This window comes from Nelumbo nucifera, chromosome 6, assembly GCF_055504915.1.
Source record: "Nelumbo nucifera cultivar China Antique chromosome 6, China Antique-T2T, whole genome shotgun sequence".
Taxonomy (NCBI): domain Eukaryota; kingdom Viridiplantae; phylum Streptophyta; class Magnoliopsida; order Proteales; family Nelumbonaceae; genus Nelumbo; species Nelumbo nucifera.
The window spans coordinates 589,610-613,268 of NC_142654.1; the positions used below are offsets into that span (position 1 = coordinate 589,610).

The 23,659-nt window shown below is 39.2% G+C and overlaps 1 protein-coding gene across 14 annotated transcripts in view; it reads left to right on the forward strand.

The window, feature by feature from the left end:
* Positions 1-389: 389 nt before the first annotated feature.
* PDS3 (phytoene desaturase 3) overlaps positions 390-23,659 on the forward strand; it is a 163,389-nt gene continuing 140,119 nt past the window's right edge. The window contains exons 1-6 of one of the 14 annotated variants that reach the window (XM_088889557.1): positions 429-567; positions 1,525-1,683; positions 15,981-16,062; positions 16,174-16,450; positions 16,548-16,680; positions 20,905-20,993. In XM_088889557.1, the coding sequence (XP_088745683.1) occupies positions 16,256-16,450; positions 16,548-16,680; positions 20,905-20,993 (417 nt within the window). In that variant the 5' untranslated portion in view covers positions 429-567; positions 1,525-1,683; positions 15,981-16,062; positions 16,174-16,255. The other 13 variants (XM_088889556.1, XM_088889553.1, XM_088889552.1 and 10 more) reach the window with 13 other exon arrangements.

Here is a 23,659-nt window from a genome sequence, read left to right on the forward strand (position 1 = left end):
AAACCTGTAATCAACTTTTAATTAACATTCCTTGATGAAGCTCACGTGGTTAATTAATGGCTCGTTTGGTAAATCTTTTTGAGAAGATCTTCTCGTAGTTTTGACAGTTAATAAATACATTAAATTTTTGACATAAGATCTGAGCAGCCTGAAGACCGTTTGGCAGATACATGTATTTCCGTGTGAGATTAAAACATGAAAGGCGTGAAAAGTTTTATTTAGAGCTTCTCGAAATCAACCAAAAATGGACTTGCACGTCTTTTTGGCACCACATCTTTTGGTGGCTAGATTTTTTGCGTGCAAAACGGGAATAGACCGATTTTCGTTCTTTCCGGTTTGTAAACAGCCGAAAAACTGCGCAAAAAGACGCGCCAAACAACACCTAAATCTCGCATCAGATTAAGGTGAGGCGCGCTTTTTGAGGAACAGTTCCGAACCGGACAGTGTCCTACCGCGGCTAAAATCGAGAATAAACTCGGTGTGAGGTGTAAGGAGCAAATCCCGATTCGGCAACAGGATGATGGAGTGCTCATCGTCATACAATAGGAAATGGGATTAGGCGCCCCTGTAAGTCACTCGTGCTTAGCATTCTAAAACCATAAGTAATTAACACGCTGGCTCACTCTCAAGCCCTTACCGCCCGTCTGATCGTCACCTACTCACTTCGCTTCTTTTTGTTAGTTTTCTATGCATTGTAAATTCGTTATCACTTTATCTGTCTCTCACTGAAAAAATCATTTTGTTTGGTTCTCCATTTATTCTGCTGAAGGTAAGAACCTTGACTTGATTCAATCTCCGAGAAAAGAAAGTTCAAATTCTTTTTTATTTTGAGTTCTTGAGGCCTTTTGCAACCGGTATTTGTTATTTATCTATTTGCGTTTCTTTCTCATTATAACTTCGTTTGGGTTTATTCTGGTTTAGTTCAAGTGATAAGTTCTGGAGTTCCGAGTTAATTATGTCGAAAAGAAAGAAAAAGCTGGAAACATTTTGGTGTAATTGAAATCGTGTTTGTTGTTTGTTTTGAAGAATTTAGTTGTAAGATTTAAAAAGGCTTAAAGTTGAGCTGAAGAGATAGGTTTCGAGATTTTAGTTGATTATGCTTAAAAAATCAATCTGAATTCAAGCCTTCACGGTGCGCACTTGAAATTGGTTATGTTGAGAATTCAGTTGTTGTACCCTTAAGATGTCAATTGATTTGAAACTAGGCTCGTCGTGAATCCCCTTATTAGAAGCTTAAGATGTCAATTAAGTTATGTTTGCTGTGAATTCCGTTGTTAGAACATTTAAGGTGTCAATTGATTGTCTTAGACCTTATGAAATATATGCTGCTGGATACAAGCGAATGTTTTTTATATATTTTGCTGTGCATTAAAAAACTGAAGGTGAGCAGTTAACTTTGTTTTTGAAGCTATTTATGTTGTAAATTCAGTTGTTGGAAGATTTAGGCTGTCAATCTGTCTCCCCCTGAGACATACTGAACCCTCTTCTTTTTGACATGTATAGTTATTGATTTTCTTGTAACAGGGAAACTTAAAATTGAAGGTAGATAACTCAGAGGGTATTTGGTTGTGTTCCCATTTCAAGTTAAGTTGCTGTCACATCAGCACCGCATAAATGATTCAGCTTCAATGTTCAAATTCATGTTTGGTATAGCAGGTTCAATTGGGTTCAGTAATACTTCCAGTTAAGTAACTTGTCTTTCCTCTCCCATCAACAAAAAACCTCAAGACTTTTGGCTCATTCAAGATAGTTTGAACCATTTGGGGATGTATGGAAGTAGGGCTATACATGTTATCTGCACTATTGTTGCTAGTAAATTGGATTCCTATAACAGATGATGTAGCTGTATCTTCACTTGCCATCTCCCCAAGTCACAAAAGAGAGCTTATTCTTCATAAGAAGAGTACTGGCATCAGCCACAATAATCACCAAACAAGGTAACTAAGCAGTATAACAGAACCCAACACACCTGAATATCCTCAACAACTAGCAACCGAATGACCACACACCACTTGCCAGCCGACCCACTATTTCTCAAGCTCTCAGGTCTGTCCAGGGAGAAACCCCCCTAAAAACAATAACAGATCAATAAATAGAGAATAACCAGGTTTCACAAGCTTCCTAGATCAAACGAGTTTTCTTCTGCATGCCCAAAATTCTCCAAGTATCAGAATCACACAACAGTCACACCATCAGTCACTATCAGCACATATACATCACAGCTTAGCACAATAGGGATACCTTAGTACTCTAGAAACCCAAAAGCATGCAGGTACACACCTGCAGTTGAGAAGAGAACCTAGAAAACTCCAAAAGAATGAAAGGAAGAGAAAAAGCCTACCTTTGATTAGTCCAAGAAGATCCAAGAAGGTTAGATCTGCCCCCTTTCCTTTTTTTTTGTAGCTTCTCAAACCAGAAAAAAAAGAGAAAATATGGAGAAAGTCTATTGGATCAGTCAAGATTTCTGCTTTGATACAGTAGACAATTCTGGACTGTGATCAGTCCAATTCTTGATGCAGATTTAAAAGAAAGAAAACTGGCGAAGAGAGAAGAAGAAAGAGGAAGAAAGAAGAGAGAAGAGAAAGATGGGAGAAAGAGTGATAGGCTATATCTGCCGCCTCACTCATCTATTTATAATAACATTAAAAGATGATAATTACATTTAAGTCCCTACTGTTTACATAGGCAAATAACAAAATAACTATTAAGCTAACTTTGCTAACAACATCCTAACAACAACCTAACAATAAATATAAAACTAACTAACAGCAGTAGTGGGGACCACAATAAATAACTAACAACAAAAGTTATTGCTCTGCATCTCTACACTCCCTCTCAAGATGGGAATAGATGTTTATCATTCCCAACTTGTGTAAATCTGTTTCCAACTTAGCTTTTGTAATTGCCTTGGTGAAGAGATCAGAAAGCTGCATATCAAAGGCAATATATGGAAGACACACTTCTTGGGAGGCAACTCTCTCTTTGGTAAAGTGTCGATCCACCTCAATATGTTTAGTTCTATCATGCTGTACTGGATTGTGAGCAATGCTAATAGCAGCCTGATTATCACAGTATAGCATCAAGGGTTTCTCATAAGTAATTCCCAGTTCCTCAAATAAGGACTTCAACCATAATACTTTAGTTACACTGTTGGGACCCAAACACTCCCTCCGAACCCAACTTGGAATGTGAACATAACAGGTACAGCCAAACACACGAAGAGGAATTGGGAAGAGATCCTTGTCTGGATGAAGAAGACTGAAGGGGGATTTAAACCCTAAAACCCTGGATGGCATTACGGTTTATGAGATAGGTAGCAGTAAGTACAGCATCACCCCAAAATCTTGTGGGAACATGTGAGGCAAATAAAAGGCTCCTTGCAACTTCAACAATACGTCTATTTTTCCTCTCAGCAACTCCATTTTGTTCAGGGGTTCTAACACAGGAGCTTTGGTGAATAACCCCCATGTCAGAGAGATACAAGGATAAACTCTTCTCAAAATATTCTTTTGATTGGCAGATCTGAAAACCTTAATTCTGGTATCAAATTGAGTTAAAACAAACTCATGAAATTGCCTCACAAGTCTCCGGACTTCATCTCGGGATTTCATTAAGTATATCCAAGTGAATCTAGAAAAGTCATCAATAAACAGGATAAAATATCTGTAACCCCCCATAGAGGATAAGTGGTAAGGCCCCCACACATCAGAGTGTATAATATGAAAAGGAAAAGAAGATCTTTTATTGCTCACAGGGTAATTTTTTCTACAATGCTTTGACAACTGACATGATTCACAATTGAGACTAGACACACTGACTCCCTTAAACAGTTTGGGAAGCAAATGACTTAAAGCAGAAAAAGGTAAATGATCCAACCGACAATGACTCAACATAATTTGACTGACAGAATCTGAAGAAGTAGAACCAAAAGCAACATTCTTGGGATGATCAAAGCATTGGCCAGGGGTGTCGAGCAAGTATATTCCATTCGCTTCATGGCCACTCCCAATCACCTTCCGAGACTTCAGGTCCTAAAACACACAGTGAGAAGGGAAAAAGGTTACACAATAATTCAATGACTTGGTCAAGCTACTTACAGATAACAAGTTGGTATTTAACTTAGGTACATGAAGAGTGAAAGATAAGAGTAAAGAGTCTGTAGGCTTGACAGTTCCCTTGCCAGAAATAGGGGTAAGAGAACCATCGGCTAAGGTGATTTTGTTACGACCAGGAAGCAAATCATATGACACAAACAAAGTGGAAAGGTTGGTCATGTGATCAGAAGCACCTGAGTCAATGATCCAAGGGGTCTTGGGATTACCTAAGGTGGATGCATGGTTAGTAGAAGCCCTTATACCTGAGTGAGCAAATGCGGTGGTGGCTGGACTTACAGAAGGGTTGGATGATGAAGTTACACTTTCAAGCTGGCTGATCATCTTTCCAAACTTTTCATATTCAGCTTTCATGGCTGCCAATTGTGCACTGGCAGACTCAACCTCTGTATCTGTACTTGTGGCTGTATGTGCACTTCCTGCCTTTCTACTATCATTCTTCTTCTGGAATCGGGTAGGGACAAGACTGGGATGCAATTTCTAGCACTTGTCCTTGGTGTGTTTCGGCTTCTTGCAATATTCACACACCACCTCCTTCTTTCCTGTGCCACTGGGAGCTCCTGTAACCCCTTTGGGCTTAATTCCCATATTTGCAAAATGATCATTGGTACTGACTCCTTGAACTTGCACTTGCCTCCTACTTTCTTCACTGCTAACCAAAGCATATGCTTGAGACAATGAAACATCTTCCTTGGACAAGATGTTTTGCTTTGTAATGTCGTATTCAGAATTCAGCCCTGTCAAGAACTCAAAGACCCTATTCCTTTCAATCAATTTCCTGTATGTTTCAGCATCCTTAGGGGTATCCCATGTCACAACCTCTATCAAATCAATCTCTTGCCATAGAGATTTTAGGGTTGAGAAGTATGCTGCAAGTGACTTCTCCCTCTTTCTTAGATTCTTCACATCACTTATTAGTTTGTAGGCTCTGGCAACATTCAACTTCTGGGAGTAAGTTTCTGCAACACTATCCCAGATTTTTTTAGTCGAGTTCATCCACAAATAATGCTGACTAATCTGTGGCTGCATTGAGTTCACAAGCCACCCAATCACTGTGTAGTTTTCTTGCACCCATCTCTCATAAGATGGATCATTCTCTGGAGGAGCTTTCTTGCTCCCAGAAATAAAACCCCATTTTCCTTTGCTACAAATATGGATTTTCACTGATTGTGACCAAGCCAAGTAGTTGGTCCCATCAAGTTTAACTGTAGTTATAGCCAACATAGAATCGGATGGGGTTCCCAAAATCTGTCCATATCCAGCAGCATTCTTGTTTTCAAGGCTTGAGAAATCCATCATGTAATGGCTCCAATTAGGATTTTCAATAGGTTTCCCAAAGTACTGGGGGTCTTGATGAGTTTAGTTTGAGCTGAATAGGCAACAACAACTAGCTCACAGAATCAGTTCAAACTTGATAACTATGATAGTCCAGTTCGGTGGTAGTTCTTTCTATATTGTTTCAGCCTTCAAAGGACACCCAACAAACCTCCAATCACAAGGTATTTCAGGTTCCCAACAGCCGTTGTCCCAAAGAGAAGAAAAAAAGGCCACAGTCCTTAAGAGACCTTTCGTCGAACACTCAATGTGCAGTAGTTACAGCCTACTGTTAACTAGAAGAAACCACTTCAAAGTGTTCAGTATAGGTCCAAGAAGAGGCTGGGATGAAGATGAGACTAGTACCACTTAGTTTAGATCAGTTTCAGCAGCTTGGCAGTCCAATAATCAGCCGAATAGCACTTCCAAAACAACCCAGAAATTTCTGAGTAGAATCAGTCCATCAACAGTGGGACGAATGGAGGTGGGCTTTGAATGCTTTAACAGTCCTCCCAAACAACAAAAAATAACCCAGCAAAGGACTGAGAAAAAACTTATAGTAAGAGAGTCTCTGGTTTGAACTATAAACCAGGCCGAACACTTGTTCTTTGAGATAACTTCGAAATTCTTTTTCTCTGATTTCAAATCAGGCCAAACAACTTGCTCTCTGATTCTTCCTGGTCACTGAACCCTTCTCCAAGTGTATAGAAACTTGGGCACCCTCCAATGACTTCCAAGAACCAGGCGGATGACTGTAAACTTTCAGCCCTAGAACCTCCTCATGCAGTTGGCTGAACTAGAACCACACGAGGGACACACCAATGGGCCTGTTCTGATACCAAGTTGAAAAACAGTCCACTTGATGTATGGAACCGTTTGAAATTAGATGTAAACCAGAAAATAAACAAACAAGAGAGGAAGAGAAGAGAGAGCTGGCGGCAATGAGCATTAGAGAGTAAGAGGTTCGAACATAACCTCTCTCTAACACTCTAAACATCTTATTAATAAGTTAATCTTTGACAAATTACAGAGAGGCCCTTGAGTGGGCAGGAAAATACAAAAACAGAACATTTCAGAGTATGGGCCCAGAATAAGGCCCACAACAGAGAGAAACATAACATAACATGAAATGACAGTCTATGGGCCATTCGGCCCATCTTCTCTACAATACCCAATTCCTCAAGTAGTGATCTCAGCCATAGAATTTCAGCCACTCCGTTAGCCATTGACCTGTATTCAGCTTCAGCACTAGATCGAGAGACAACGCTCTGTTTTTTACTCCTCCAAGAGACAAGGTTACCTCCCACAAAGGCACAATATTCAGAGGTAGACCTTCTGTCATCAACACTCCCAGTCCAATCGACATCCGTATAGACCTCCACCTTCATGTGGTCATTGTTCTTGAACAGTATACCTCTACTCGGGCATCTCTTCAAATATGCTAATATTCTTTCTGCTGCAAGAAGGTGCGTGGTTCTAGGAGAATGCATGTACTGGCTGACAACACTAACTGCATAATTGATATCTGGCCGAGTGAGGTAGAGATATAGGAGCTTTCCCACTAATCGCTGGAACATAACTTTGTCTTCAAGAGGCTCCCCACTCTCTGCACTAATCCTGTGGTTCTGTTCAATGGGTGTATCTGCATGCTTGACACCTAACTTTCCAATTTCCGCCAACGGATTTAGAACATATTTCCTCTGAGAGACAGATCCCCTGTTTAGATCTAGCAACCTCAATACCCAAAAAATACCGTAGTGCACCAAGATCTTTCACCTCAAACTCTTGATGAAGGAGCTGTTTGAGGGACTCAATCTCATGGCTATCATTTCCTATCACCACAATATCATCAACATATACTGCAAGTAGTGTCAGAGAGGACTCCACCCTCTTGATGAACAGTGTATGATTTGACTGGGCCTGTACATAACCGAACTTCCCAAGGGCTAGTCTGAATCTATCAAACCAAGCTCTAGGTGACTGCTTCAAACCATACAATGCCTTATTGAGCCGATAGACCTTCTTACTTGTCTCTGTATCATAGAATCTAGGAGACAACTGCATGTAAACCTCTTCCTGTAGGTCTCCATTCAGAAAAACATTTTTAACGTCCATTTGGTACAAAGGCCAAGTGTGGCTTGCTGTAAGAGATAATAGAACTCGAATGGTGGTCATCTTGGCTACCAGGGCAAAGGTCTCCAAGTAATCTATACCATTAGTCTGGGTGAACCCTTTTGCAACTAGCCGAGCTTTGTACCTCTCAATGGAGCCATCCGCATTGTGCTTCACAGTAAATACCCATATGCATCCAACTGGTTTCTTTCCTTTGGGCAGATCAACTAGCTCCCAGGTATTATTCTTCAATAGGGCATCCATTTTAACTTGCATTGCACCTTTCCACTCCGGGACTGATAGGGCTTCTTGCACTGTTCTTGGAATAGGGACATTGGCAACGGAAGTAAGATAGGACCTGTAGGAGGGAGATAGGCGATAATAGGATAAAAACTGGGAAATGCAGTGGGCTGTAGATGTGGTGCAATGCCGTTTCCCTTTATGGGCGACAATGGGAAGGTCAAGGTCGTTTGTAGGAGGTGAAGTGGCAACAGTGGAAGGAGTCTCTATGGGCCCTGGGACTGTAATACCTGGATTTGAAGCCATAGAAGAGGTTGGAGCTGGCTTGAACTGCTGATGACCGGGATCAACCTGCCTGCATCGCCTGTGATAGACTCTCAACTCCTGATCCCTCTGACCACCCTCACTATTGCAGCCCTCATCACCCAATGGAATAGGTAAGGAACAGCCCCAAAAGTATTAACCCCATCCTCATTATTGCAACCCGAGGAAAAGCACGAGATGTGACCTTTCCTTTAAAGCTAGTTACAGAATTATAAGTACAAAAGAAATTACACTGAAGCCCAAAATAAAGTATCTCGGAGAACCCCTTGTTTTGCAAGTGAATCAACCAATGAGTTTGCTGATCTGCCTACCCACTGAACTCTGATTGTCATATTCCTTGTTAACCATTTAACCTTTTTGAGAAGATCTCTAAAACCCCAAATTACAGTGTTCAGATCCTTAAGCCAACCCACTCTCACTTGGGAATCCCCTTCAATAATCAGATGCTCTATGCCTAGCTGATTTGCAAGCTGGATTCCTTGTGCAACAGCAAGTAATTTGGCCCTTAAAGAGTCTCCCACACCCACAGGACTTGAGTACAAAGATATAATGTTACTATCTTTGTTTCTCAGCACTCCTCCTAAGCCTGAAGGTCCTGGATTTCCTTGGCTACTTCCATCAAAGTTCAGGTTGATAAACTCCTCCTCTGGTGGCATCCATTCAACCCCATGTCTGTCCTTCCTGGTAGAAGTATTAGCCACTGCTAACCAGCTTCTCCATAGGTCATCAAAAGAGTATGCATTAAAGATCTTTAGAGTTTTCAGCCACTGAATTGCCCTTGTCAAAATACGTTCTTTAACTTCCGAGAAACTTCTTTCTTTTTCACAAAAGATTCTGGTGTTCCTTTTCTCAAACTGTCCACAACAAAGCTGCTCTTATGCACTTCCACATAATTCTCCCTCTCTTTGTGTGCCATTCAAAAATAGACGGACTAAACAACAAGCTAGCATCAGATGGCAGGTTCCACCTACACTCAAATAACGTAAGAATCCAATTCCATAAAGTTGTAGTAAAGGAGCAAGAGATTAGTAAATGGTGACAGTCCTCATTTTGAGATTTACAAAGAACACACCAATTAGGGGATAAGCACCAATTTGATCTTCTCTTTTGTAGGTTTTCAAAGGTGTTAATCTTACCATAATAAACTTCTCAACACAAAACAACAATCTTTGGGGGAATGGGCCTAGTCCAAAATTCTTTAATTGGGAAATTCTGAGGTGTAGAAGTGGAACAAAGGGACTTGAAGAAAGAGGAGCAAGTGAAAAAACCTTTCGGGTTAGGGGTCCAAATTCTTGTGTCAGGTTTGAGGGGATCTAAACAAATAGACTCAAGTGAAGACAATAAAACTGAAACACAAGCACTTTCATCATCACATAACCCTCTACAGAAACCAAAATCCTAGTTTAGGGCCACGGAAGAATTTGAGTAGGAAATAAAACTGGAAACCGACTCTTCCTTATAAAGGGAAAGAGAGTAAAGAGAGGGAAAAAGGTCTTTAAGAGGTTGGTTGCCCACCCAAATGTCTTCCAAAAAAAGAACATTGTGTCCAAAATTAACATCATACCTGACCATATTGAGAAAATGGGGTAGAATTCCGTGAATGGCCTTCCAGGGTGTTGCAAGAGTCACCTGTCGAGATACCCCAACATCCCAACCGTTCTGCAAACAGCCATGAATACTATTCACCACCTTGTGCCACAACCTCTCTCTCTCTAACAGCCATCTCCAAAGCCACTTCCCTAGTAGAGCTTCATTCTTAAGAAATAGATTTCCCAATCCTAATCACCCTTCTTCCTTACTCTTGCTGACTATCTCCCACCTAATCAAATGATCCTTCTTCTCTTCCCCTGGCTCCCACAAGAAATCCCTCATTACCTTTTCTAGCTTCTTGGCTTCCCTTGAGGGTATCTTGAATACAGAAAGAAAATAAACCAGAAGACTAGCAAGTGTCGCCCTTATCAAGGTCACTCTACCCCCTATCGAAATGTAACTTTTTTTCCAAGCAGCCAGCCTCTTTTCAAACTTTTCCACAATTGGATACCATAATCGACTTTTTTTTTGGGTTAGCTCCTAACGGAAGACCCAAGTAGGTTAAAGGCCAATTAGACATGGAACACTCTAGAGAACCTGTAGTTGACAACTTTCACATTTTAAACTAGACATCTGGACTAACTCAAATAAACTAGGAAATAGACTTCTTAAAGACTTAAAAGACAAATGACCCAACCTATTATGCCAAAGCATAATTTGACTCACAGACTGAGAAACAAATGGCCTTTCAACTTCTTTATCTTCTCCATGTAGACACCCTCCAATCAGTTAGATTCTATTCGTCTCACGGCTAATTCCAATCACCTTCCTTGTCTCTAGATCCTGAAAAACACATCGATTAGGGAAAAAAGTCACTGAACAGTTTTGATTTTTAGTGATGTCACTAACTGACATTAGGTTAGTACTAAGTTTAGGAACATGAAAACTGAGGACAAGGAGATGGCATCCGATAATCTAGTGTCTCCCTTCCCAAAAATGGGAACAAGAGATCCCATCAGCAATGGATACTCTATCTCTTCCAGAGGATAAGCAATAAGTAGTAAACAGAGAAGATAAACCTATCATGTGGTTAGATGCACCTGAATCTATGACCCAACAATGTCCATTATTACCTAGGCTTGAAACATGATATGCTGATGCCCATGTACCTGAATGAGCAAATGCCAGGTGGGAGTAATTGGTGGCTGAGATGACAGAGCTGAAGTACAAACTTCACTTTCTAACTGAGTCAGAGCAGCCCGGACAACGACTAAAGTGTCTAGGGATGTGGTTCTTGTGCTGGAAGATGAAGCACCATCAGTAGTCATAGCCATATTGGCATTCCCCCTTTTATTTCTGATCTTTGCTGGCATTAAATGAGGATAAAGTTTCCAATAAGTATCCTTAGTGTGCTTTGGCTTCTTACAGTGGTCACAAACTAGGTCCTTCTTATCATCCTTTGTGTCCCTTTCCTTGTCACCCCCAAATTTCGGTTTTACGGCTGTCAAGGCTGATTCCATGGGCTGAAACTGCAACATTACCTTTCTCTTACTTTCCTCACTATGCACTAAAGAATAGGCTTGAGATAAGGTCACACTCTCCCTTGTGAGTAATTGTTGTCTCACAATATGATAATTTGAATTCAGACCAGCTAGGAATTCAAAAACCCTATTGGTCTGAACTTGTTTTTAATAGGTTTGTGCATCATTCTGATTCTCCCACTCAATAGTTTCTAGATGGTCAATTTCACGCCATAATGATTTCAAAGTTGAAAAGTAAACTGAAATCAGAAAATTGTTTTCCCCCATGTTTCCAGTCCCCAAAAAACCTTCCCCTTGAGTCTTAAACTCAGCTCCTGCCATTTCTGTAGTAGGTTTACCAAGAGAAACCAGTTCTCAGTAAAGGGATTCCTCAAAAACAGATTTGGAGGCTGAAAACAAGTCTAGAATTCACTCAGAAAACAATTTTAAATGATAAAACAGGTTTAGGAACCAGTCAAAGATCAGGTCTGATCTTAGGGTTAAGGACACTTGGAGAAAACCTTGTGAGAACAACAACAATTCTCAGCCGCACCCTCCAAAACAGATTCACAGTCAGGTTTTTCTCAGCCACACCCTCCAAAAAGGTTCAAAGTCAGATTTTTTTCAGCCGCACCCTCTAAATAAGGCTCACAGTCAAAACTCGTCGTAGGGTTAAGAATAAGCCCTAGAAAAAAACTGAGAAAATAAAGGAAGCTCAGCCGCCCCTTCTAGATAAGTCCAACTTATCTCTTACTGCTGCTGGCCTCAAGAAGAGATGAAAATTTACCCAGAAAATTCTGATTGCCACCTTCAATCTTGATCAAAACCTAATCTTGATCCCTTTAACCTTTTCTGATTCTTCTTGATTACCAAGAACATTCTCCAATCTTTGGACAACTGCTAAAAACTTCTGGTAACCTCCAAGAATCAGCTGAAAGGAATGATCTTTCTAAACTTCCAGTCTTAGGCAATTCTCATGTGGTTGGCTGGATTAGACTAACATGAGAAGCCCTAGATCTTGCTGATACCAAGTAGACAATTCTGGACTGTGATCAGTCCAATTCTTGATGCAGATTTAAAAGAAAGAAAACTGGCGAAGAGAGAAGAAGAAGAAAGAGGAAGAAAGAAGAGAGAAGAGAAAGATGGAAGAAAGAGTGATAGGCTATATCTGCCACCCCACTCATCTATTTATAATAACATTAAAAGATGATAATTACATTTAAGTCCCTACTGTTTACATAGGCAAATAACAAAATAACTAATAAACTAACTTTGCTAACAACATCCTAACAACAAATATAAAACTAACTAACAGCAGCAGTGGGGACCACAATAAATAACTAACAACAAAAGTTATTGCTCTGCATCTCTACAAATGATTTCATGTGTAGGTTTGATAGACAAAAAGTCAAGAGGAGAAGAGACACAATATGAGAGCAAAAAGTTAGAGTGGACGGCTACCCCACTCATTATTATATTAGGGTGAATTAAAATAAGATGAAAAGACATAACGACCCCTAATTACATAAACAACATTTTTTATTAGCAACAAAAATTTCATTAACTCTGCCCAGCTGCTAAGAAAGCACACACCCAACCAAAAAGTACAATAGCTCATGAAGGGGATCCTCAATACAGAAAACAAAACAAAAACAACTAAACAAAAAGCAACTTGTTACAGATTACAACCCAGCCCAGGGCAATCCTACACTAGCTGCTCCCTCAGTAGTCCTTCTCTTACCTTCGCAAAACCACTAGCCTCATATTTTCTTGACCATGGGATTATCCATCAGAGTACTTGTCCTCGTACACCTCAACAAAACGGGGTTGCTGAGAGAAAGAATAAGCACATATTGGAGGTGGCTGGAAGCATCATGTTTAACTCCAATGTGCCTATACGTTTTTGGGGAGATGCCATTCTTACAGCTGTATATCTCATCAACCAAATTCCTTCACAAGTTCTTGACATGAAACCTCCATTCACTCTTTTATATCCTGATAAAAAGCTGTTTACCGTTCCTCTTAAAACCTTTGGTTGTACATGCTTTGTTCAGACTCTTGGTCCTCACCGTTCCAAATTTGATCCTAAAGCTTCAAAATGTATGTTCCTTGGTTATGCACAAACTCAAAAGGGATATTGTTGTTATGAACATACTTCTGGGAGGAGATTTGTCTCTATGGATGTCACTTTCTTTGAGGATGTAACTTATCATCCTAGGGTTTCTTCTCAGGGGGAGAGTAGTGAGGTTGGGGTTAACTCATCAGAAGTTCCTTTACCTATCCCATTGAGTGAAGAGGGGTGTAATGGGGAGGGTTGTTAGAGGTGCCGGGATTTGAGAGTCTATTACAGACAGTGGAGGCAGGTTGATTTCGGTCATTAGCAGTCTAGGCCAGTCCCAATTCCTTCTGTGGATCCAGGTCCAGGTACCACAGTTTCTTTTTCTTCTATTACAGATGAGATACCTTCCACTGTTGAGCCTTCACCACCTTTTGTTGAGCCCTCACCTCCATTGAATGACCTTGACCTCCCCATTGCAGTCTGTAAAGGCAAATGCTGTTGCACCTCATCCACAATCCATTGTATTTCACAGTTCTTGTCTTATGATCATCTGTCTCCTTCTTACAAGTCCTTTCTTGCATCCATTGCTGATATTCCCATTCCTAGAACAGTGCAAGAAGCCTTGTCAGTTCCTGAGTGGAAGGATGCAATGAAGGTAGAAATGGATGCCCTTATGAGAAACAATACCTGGGAACTAGTTGATCAACCTAAAGGGAAGAAACCGGTTGGATGCAAATGGGTGTTTACTGTAAAGCATAATGCTTATGGTTCCATTGAAAGGTATAAGGCCCGATTAGTTGCAAAGGGATTTACTCAGACATATGGTATAGACTACTTGGAGACTTTTGCACTAGTAGCAAAGATGGCCACTATCAGAGTTTTATTATCTCTTGCAGCCAGTTACTCCTGTCCTTTGTTTCAGATAGATGTTAAAAACACCTTCCTCAATGGAGACTTGCAAGAAGAAGTTTACATGCTCTTCAAAAGTTTATAGTGCAGAAATAAACCAGTTGTTAAAAACGCCTCTTGGATTTTATAGTGCAGAAATAAGAAAGAAGGTTTGCTGGTTGAATAAAGCCTTGTATGGACTAAAACAGTCCCCCGGAACCGGTTGTTTCTCAAAGAAAGTATGTTCTTGATTTGTTGGAAGAGACAGGAAAACTGGGTGTTGCGCCTGCTGATTCACCTATTGAACAAAATCACAAGATCAGTGCAGAAGGTGGAGAGCCCCTTGAAGATAAATCTATGTTCCAACGGTTAGTTAGAAAACTCTTCTATCTTTGTCTCACACGATTGGACATCAGCTATGCAGTCGGTGTTGTTAGTCAGTATATGCACTCTCCTAGAACTACTCACCTACTTGCAGTTGAGAGGATATTGGCATATTTGAAGAGATGTCCAGGCAGAGGTGTACTATTCAAGGATAATGATCACATGAAGATAGAAGTTTACAAAGATGCTAATTGGGCTGGGTGTCTTGTTGATAGAAGGTCTACTTCTGGATATTGTGCTTTTGTAGGAGGTAATCTTGTCTCTTGGAGGAGTAAGAAACAAAATGTTGTTTCTTCTTCTAGTGCTGAAGCTAAATATATGTCCATGGCAAACGATGTGGCTGAAATACTAAGGTTGAAATCACTATTTGAGGAGTTGGGTAGCTGTACTGTGATAATCAGGCTGCTATTAATATAGCCCATAATCCAGTATAACATGACAGAACTAAGCATATTGAAGTGGACCGATATTTTATTAGAGAAAGGGTTGCCTCTCAAGAAGTGTGCCTTCCATATATCACCTCCAACATGCAGCTTGCTGACCTTCTCACCAAGGCTGTTTCAAAGAAGAAGTTAGAAACAGATTTATACAAGTTGGGAATGACAAACATCTATTCCCAACTTGAGGGGGAGTGTAGAGAACACTGATGTGGTCCCCACTGTGCTGATATGACTGTAGTTAGCAGTTAGTTATTTCAGTTGTTAGTTGGTAGTTTATTTCAGTTTATAGCTATTAGTTTCTTTTTATTATTTTGCCATGTAAGCAGTAAGGGTAATTCAGCCCTTTTACTTTTATTTGAGAATTAATATAAATTGTAAGAGTGGGGCAACAGTTGACTGACTCTCTTTTCTTAAATCTCTTGAATTCTTCTTCTCCTCTTATCTTTTCTTATCTTCTTCTCTCTTCTCAATCTTTCTTTGTTAATTGCACATTAAACCTAAGACTGATTGTAGTCCTATTCGACTACAACATACACCATGGGACGTCCTCTTGAATATGTCCAATTAATTCATCTATGATCAATACAAATAAATTAGGGATGAGTGCTAAAACTTGGTAAAGACCTATTGTAACCGCAAAATCTGATGACTCTCCCACAGGTGTTCTAGCATTGATTATTGCATTCTCATACATATCCTTAATTAGGTCTATATACTTATTGGAGACTCCTCCAAGACCCACCATATTATCTCTATGAGGACTCTATCATATGCTTTTTCTAGGTCAATGACACCATATGGAGACTCTTCTCTCTAAACTTTTCTATCAGTCGTCTCAAAAGAAATATAGTTTCCATGGTTAATCTCCCTAGCATAGACCCAAATTGGTTCTCTATTTTACTTGTTTCATGTCATAACCTCTGCTCTTCAGTATAAACAACAATTTAGTTTTCCAGAACTAGCTTGTTGCATTTTACATTCACATGATTTTTCACAGGATTTATTTGGTCATTGAATAGTTGCATAGTTATCCTTAACGGTATTTTTTTTGTTGCAGATAATTATTAATAGTCTTTTCAAGTGATCAGAGCTTAGCTTACACTTTCTTTGATTGAAGTGACTTGATTTTATTTTTTCTGGTATCTCATTTTTGGTTTTTGTAATGGTGCTAAAGCTTGATCAATCATAGATTGACTTCACACTTACAGGAAAAGAAAGTCTAATTTTCCATTGTTATGGCTATTCTACAGCTTCATCAGTGTGGGAGTTAATTATACGGTGTGTGTAATTGTGGTGAAATCGTAAATCAGAGAATCAAGTTGGTTGGTGAAAATGACTATAACTGGATATGCTTCTGCTATCAATCCAATTGGGAAAGCTAATGGAACAAATCTGTGGAAGTTGCATTCAACTCGAGGTTATAGATTCTCTTCTATTTTCACTTACAACAATCCATTAGCCTTTGGAAGGAGTGTTTTCATGGGATATCATTTGAGAAGGCCAAGGAAGCATATTGGCCCCTTGCAGGTTTGCTATTGCTGCATTTATAGTTTTATTTATATTTATGGAAGATTTGCATGAAAACATAAGGAAAAGAGATAAAACCATTATTTTTATGATGCAGGTTGTTTGCATGGATTATCCAAGACCAGAACTTGAGAATACTGTTAATTTCTTAGAAGCTGCTTACTTATCTTCATCCTTTCGTACTTCTCCCCGTCCAAACAAACCATTACAAGTTGTAATTGTTGGTGCAGGTAAAAGTGAAACTTTTTTCTTGGCTTTCTTTGCATTTTATCAGTTGCAAATCTTTGCATTTTCTGTGTCCTGTTTAGAGGTGCAGAAATAGAGACTAGAAGAGAATTGAAAAAAAAAAGAAAAACGAGAAGGGAATAGAGAAACAAATGGTAGAAGAGAAAAGAACTATCCATTGGGCTGGCACCCCTCCAAAAGACAATAATACCCTTTTAAGTTAAAAGGCAAACATATCCTTACTAACATAAATACCTAAATACTCTTATTCTCTTTTTTTGGTAATAAATAAAAAATAAAATTTATTGACAGAAAAGGAAAGTACAGCTGAGGGTGATAAGGGATCAGTAGAAATACAAAAGGATGCAAAAATAGGCACTCAAAGAAGAAAGACAAAATACAAAAGCCAAGAAAAGACAGCTTTTAAGCCAACTCAAGAATGTTCCAAAATCCAACCAACACCAAGATCTTCTTTTGTAACCCCTTCAAGCTCTGGGAGAATGAGAACCCAATCCATGATCCTTTTACCGCAAAGAAGAGTGATATGGTCTCCCTTGATCGAGCTTCATCTTCCAATAATCCATGGAGAACCCAATCCATGATCCTTTTACCGCCTGAGGCACGCCTTTTAAATCACTGAGTAGAAGTTTCAATGTTGGGGTGTCGGCATTGGGCAAAGTGTTGGGAGGGTGGCGGTCAGGTAGTTTAGGAGTTTTAATTTTGCTGGAAGATTTCTGGAGATTGTTTCATCCTCTTCATTTTTCTTTCTTATTTTTGTTGTATTTGGCTTGTGTTGCTCTGGGTGTTGTCTCAACACCTACTGCCATCTGTAATCAAAATTTTAATGAAATATTCTTTTATCTTTCAAAAAAAATATTGCATATGCAGTCTGTGTTGTGAGTCAATTCATGCATGCTCCCAAAAATTCTCATATGAAAGCAGTTCAAAGAATCTTTGATACATAAAGACTTGTCCAAGAAAGAAAATGGAAATTGATGCTTATACCTATGCAGATTGGGGAGGTTTCATTAGTTATAGAAAGTCCACAACTGGGTACTAAACCTCTATTATAGGAATCTAGTTACATTGAGGAGTTAGAAACAAACTGTTGTGGCTAGATTCAATGCTGAGGCATAGTATAGGGCTATGGTCCATGGTGCTACAAAATTGTTGTGGCTTCAAATTCTGATGGAGGAACTGTGAGTCAAAGTTACTAGTCCTCTTAAGCTTTATTGTGATAATCAAGTAGTAATCAATATAGCAAATAATCCTATTCAAGTATTCAACATGACCGAAACACATTGAGTTTGACAAACATTTTGTTCAAGAAATGCCTTTGTATTCCTTACATGCCCTTTGGAGACAACTTGCAAATGTGTTCATTAAAGGATGGATGAAAGCTAGGTTCCATGAATTGTTGGGGCAAGCCGAACGTGATAAATATCAATGGTAATTGATGCAAAAGCAGAAGCAGGAAATACTTAATGGGGAAACAAACGAAATTTATTTTTGTGTTATAGGTTATTGGTACTATTTCTGTTTTTTTTTTTTTTTTTTAATTTTCTAGTTGTGGGTTAAGAATAGGGTTCTGTTTTTAGATTTTCATTGATATTTCGAAATTACTATTTATGGTAACTCTCGGACTTACTATTTATAGTAATTATTGCAATCACTATTTTAGCAAGCTCGCGGTTTACTATTTTTAGTAATTTCTGATGTCTTTAAATTAAGTAGTTTTAGTGATATTAGGAAATTGTTATTAGAGTTGTTTAGGAGTTGGGGGCCTTATTTAAGTGTCCTAATGGGTTAGTTATGGATTTGTCTTAATTTTAAAGCAATTATGAGATCTGTTGGGTCAATTTCCCAATCCAAATTGGAGTCTGAAAAGGGACATCCGAGTTAGTAAGTTGAGTCTATAAATAGAGTCATTGTAATTGGGGTTCAAGAAAGAGTAATTTGAAGAAATAAAGTTTAGTTTAGTGAATTCTGGTTGTTGCCAAAAATTTCTCTTCTCCCCGTCTCTCTTGTTTCTTCTTCCAAGTGATCTATCTCTGTGCTGTTTATCCTAACAGCAAAAGTTCTCTCTCTCTCTCTCTAATTTCATTCTCATTCTTTGATGACAAGCATTCTACTTGCTTTACCACATATTCATCATCCCTAATCATCCACAGCTCTCATTAAAACCCACAAAACCTACCACCAGATCCTAAGTTGGATGAACAAGGGTGGGTGGGAGGAGGAATCAAATATTTTCGGCTTTGTTGTAAGCATGTTTTTTTATCTATTAAGGGAGAGTTAAGAGGTTTTATCCCTCCATTTATTGCTCTTTGTATGAGGGTGGGCCTTGGCACAATGGTTGGGTTGCACCATTGCGACTTGGATGACCAGGGTTCAAATCTTGGAAACAGCCTCTTTGTATGTGTAGGGTAAGGCTGCGTACAGCTGTCCCTCCCCAAACCCCACATTAGCGGGAGCCTCATGCATTGGGCTGCCCTTTTTATTGCTCTTTGTATTTTTTGTTTTAATCTAATGAATCTGATCCAGCTATTGATAAAAAAAGTTGGTAGGACCCCTACCCATCCTATATCAATAACTTTGGGGGGAGTGTTGTATGAGATAAATAGTCTGGGCCTCTTATGTTATGTTGTTTTTTTACTGTACTGCCCTTCTAAGGGCTTCTTTATAATTTTACTATGTTTTAAACCCAAGTATAAAAGCTATTTTGGTTTGGGCAGTGTAGGTACATGTTGATCACTACAACCGCAATAGCGTAGAAGGTGCTAAACCAATGTCACAGAGACACCCGTGACGAGTCCACGACTCGACACAAAGCTGCGATGAGCTCAAAGCCCAAAACGAGCTTGCGATGAACTCACCACGAACCTACAGCAGACTCAAAGCTGCGATAATGACACTCCCGAAGTCATCAGGGATCTGTGATGAGCACAAGGCCATCTCAAGCCCGCGATGAGCACAAAGCCATCGCAAGCTTGCGATGAGCTCATAGCCATCGCAGACCTGCGATGAGCTCACAGCCATCATAGATCAATGACAAGCGAATAAACATGATGACTGATCAATGTCATTCATGATAGGATGCCCAGTCAAATTAAGAGAGATACGTAAGATTAGTAATGACATCATTCGTGACACGTCAGTATAGGAGACCCACAAAAGAAAGTAGTGTACAATGTGTTATGAGAATCCTCAGATGAAAGGAAACTTCGTCCTTGAGAGATCTCATAAGACGTGTGGTGAACCCTTAGCGGTGTTCCCCTGGCAATTGACACCGAATCTAAGATTCCCTTTCCAAATGGGAATCAAATACTTTTAGCTCATTCCTTTTAGGACCTCGTGATCACTCCCTATAAAAGGAGGCCTAACTCAGAATGAGAGGGACATTCTGTCAATTAGAGCCTCTAGCCTACCCTTTGCCCTTAGCCTTCCTTCGTCTTTCAAGGAGACCACCACAAGTAGCCTTACCACACCACTCACAGGCAGAAAGATACAATCTTCTGCCACTTTTTCTTCAAAACTTCTTCTCTTATATTCTTCAAGATTTGGATACAAACATTATATATCAATTGCCAACACTTAAAGGACCATTCTACCCCTAACAGCCCATAACTCAAAAAGGAAAATAAAAATATAAAAAACAGCAATTACAATAACTAAACACAGCTAACTGAACCATAAACCAGCCATTAATAAATCTTCAACTGCATAGTAAACTGAAACCAAAACAAGATGTTATAATTGTTTAGAACATTTGGTGGTTGTTGTTACCTTTTGTGTTTCCTTTTTTCTTTTGAATTGTGGATATTGTACCAGTGGTTGATATCACCTTCTTGGATGTAGTTTTTTGTTTTTCTTGCTAAAATTTCCATTTTATTTATTACCAAAAAAATGACATAATTGTGACGAATACAACATATCTCTCTATCTCATTTTTCATATTCCATCACATGGGATATGCTCTCTTGGTATTTCTTCTATGTCTTGACAGCTTTTATCCCCATTATCTCTTTATTTATTTTTTAACAATTTTCATGTCTTTCATCTAATATTCTCTTTCAGATTCTTACATTATTTACATCTCTATTTGATTATAAGTACTTATACTAAGCAAGTGTATATACTACATACAGATGAAATTGATCTACTTTGGAGAAATTTTGATGATCTTATTTGATTATATTTCTGAAATCTACATTTTAATTTACTCATAGGTTTAGCAGGTCTATCCACTGCCAAGTATCTAGCAGATGCAGGTCACATGCCTATATTATTGGAAGCAAGAGACGTTCTAGGTGGAAAGGTTTATGTGTTATCTTATTCTCTTGATTGTCTTTATTCTACAATAAGCCTTATGCTTTCTTATCCTTCAGTTTTGATTAGTCAACCGAATTGTTACAAACTTTTAATTAATAACTATAGTGTTGTGTAAAAGGTCAGTCTTGTCTTTATTATTCTTGGCAATAAAGCCGATTGAAAATAAGAGAGAAGAGAAGAGAAGAAGAAAGACTGGCAACAATAGAACAGTGCTAGCGGTGCCAACATCTATCAGTATATATAGGGCGACTAAAATAAAAAGGGAAAAGATCCTTGTGTCCCTACTATAAAGTGAAATACAATATCAAAAAAAATAAAAAGGCTTTAACCAACCAAACAGACCCTAACAAGACAAAATTAATAGACAAGAAATAAAATGAACTATTTCAACACCTCCCCCTCAAGTTGGAGCATAGATGTCAATCATGCCCAACTTGTCACACAAATCATTATGCCACACATGATGATAACCCTTGGTGAAGATGTCTGGAAGTTGTTTTTCTAAGCTGACATATGGAGCACTTCTCCATTCACAAGTTTTTCTTTAATAAAATGCTTGTCCACTTCAATGTGTTCGTCCTATCATGGAGGAATGGATTAGCTACAATGTTGATAGCAGCTTTATTGTTGCAATAGAGTGACATAGGGTTGCTAACTGCAAAACCCAGTTCACCTAATAGGTTTCTTATCCACATGATTTCAGCAAACCCATTAGACATAGCTCTATATTCTGCTTCAGCATTGGATCTAGCCACCACACTTTGCTTCTTACTTCTCCATGTGACCAAATTTCCTCCTACAAAGGCACAATACCCATTGGTAGACTTTCGGTCATCAACTGCCTCTGCCCAATTAGCATCATTATGTACTTCCACCTTTAAATGTCCATGGTTTTGGAACGACAAACCAGCTCCGGGAAACTTCTTGAGGTATCTAAGGATCCTCTCTACAACTTCAAAGTGAGTTGTCCTAGGATTGTGCATGAATTGACTAAGGACACCCATTGCATAAGCAATATCAGGCCTGGTCATAGACAAATACAAGAGTCTCCCTACAAGTCTCTGAAACTTCTTCACATCTTTCAAGAACTCTCCCTGACTGTCTCCCAGCTGATGGTTAGGTTCAATTGGTGAGTCAATTGGTTTCACCCCTAGCTTGCCTGTATCTTCTAGTAGATCTAGTACGTATTTCCGTTGGGAAATAAAGATGCCCTTGTGAGAGCGGACAATTTCAATTCCAAGGAAATAACGTAAGGGGCCTAGATCTTTCACCTCAAATTGAGTGGCTAAGATTTTTTTTAGTTTATGTATTTCAGTCTCCCAATCTCTTGTGATCACTATGTCATCCACATACACAATTAAAGCTGTAATTTTCCTTTCACCTTTCTTCACAAATAGAGTGTGGTCTGACTGACATTGTTTGAACCCCATTTGTTGAACTGCTAAGTGGAGCTTACTAAACCAGGCCCGAGGTGATTGTTTCAACCCATATAAAGATTTTTTTAACCTGCACACTTTCTGTTCACTACCTTTGGCACAAAAACCTGGAGGTTGGGTCATGTACACTTCATCTTCTAAGTCACCATTCAAGAAAGCATTTTTAATGTCCAATTGGTGAAGTTCCCAATCAAGATTTGTTATCAATGAAAGAAGAATCCTGATAGAGTTCATCTTGGCTACTAGAGCAAATGTCTCTGCATTGTCCACTCCATATACCTATGTAAAACTTTTTTCCACTAGTCTGGCCTTGTACCTTTCAATAGTTCCATCAGCCTTGTATTTCACTGTGAACACCCACTTGTAACCCACTGGTTCCTTCCCTTCAGGAAGATCCACCAACTCCCAAGTGCCATTTTTGTGTACTGCATCAATTTCTTCCTTCATTGCATCTGTCCATTTAGGTTTGGATAAAGCTTTCGTCACATTCTTAGGAATAGGGACACTGTCAACAGAAGAGAGGAATGCACGATATGAAGGTGAAATATGGTCATAGGACACAAAGTGAGAGATAGGATGATTAGTGGTACAGGATCTAACACCCTTTCTCTTAGCAATAGGAACATCAAGATCTTTTTTTTTTTATCAATAACACTAGATTCATTAAATTAAAAGAAAAGAGGGAATATGGATACAAAAGGGGAGATAAAATATCTTAGCTCCCAAAAAACAGAAAACAAAGGGAGTGCAAAGAGAAGAGATTAAAAACTAGCCCAAAAAACAAACTCCCTATTCACTCCTTGCTTGGCCAACCTATCCGCAAATGAGTTGGCACTCCTCTTCACCCAGCTGTACTGAATCTCAATGTCCCTACCCAGCCATAAGAACTGTTTTTTTTTTTTTTTTTTTTATCGTTAAAGTTCCACAAACCACTGTCCTCTGTCTTCAACCAACTAACCACCACCTTCAAATCACCTTTCAGGATCAAACGACTGATATTTAATTCCTTTGCTCTTCGAATTCCTTCAAGCGCTGCAAGGATCTCAGCCCTAAGAGAGTCATCTTCTCCAATAGGGCCAGAGAATAAAGCAATAACAATCCCTTTCTCATTCCTGAAGATTCCTCCAATCCCAGAGGGCCTTGGATTCCTTACACTGCTGCCATCAAAATTCAGCTTTATAAAGCCCGAGGGGGGAGGGGACCAAAACGGACAAAG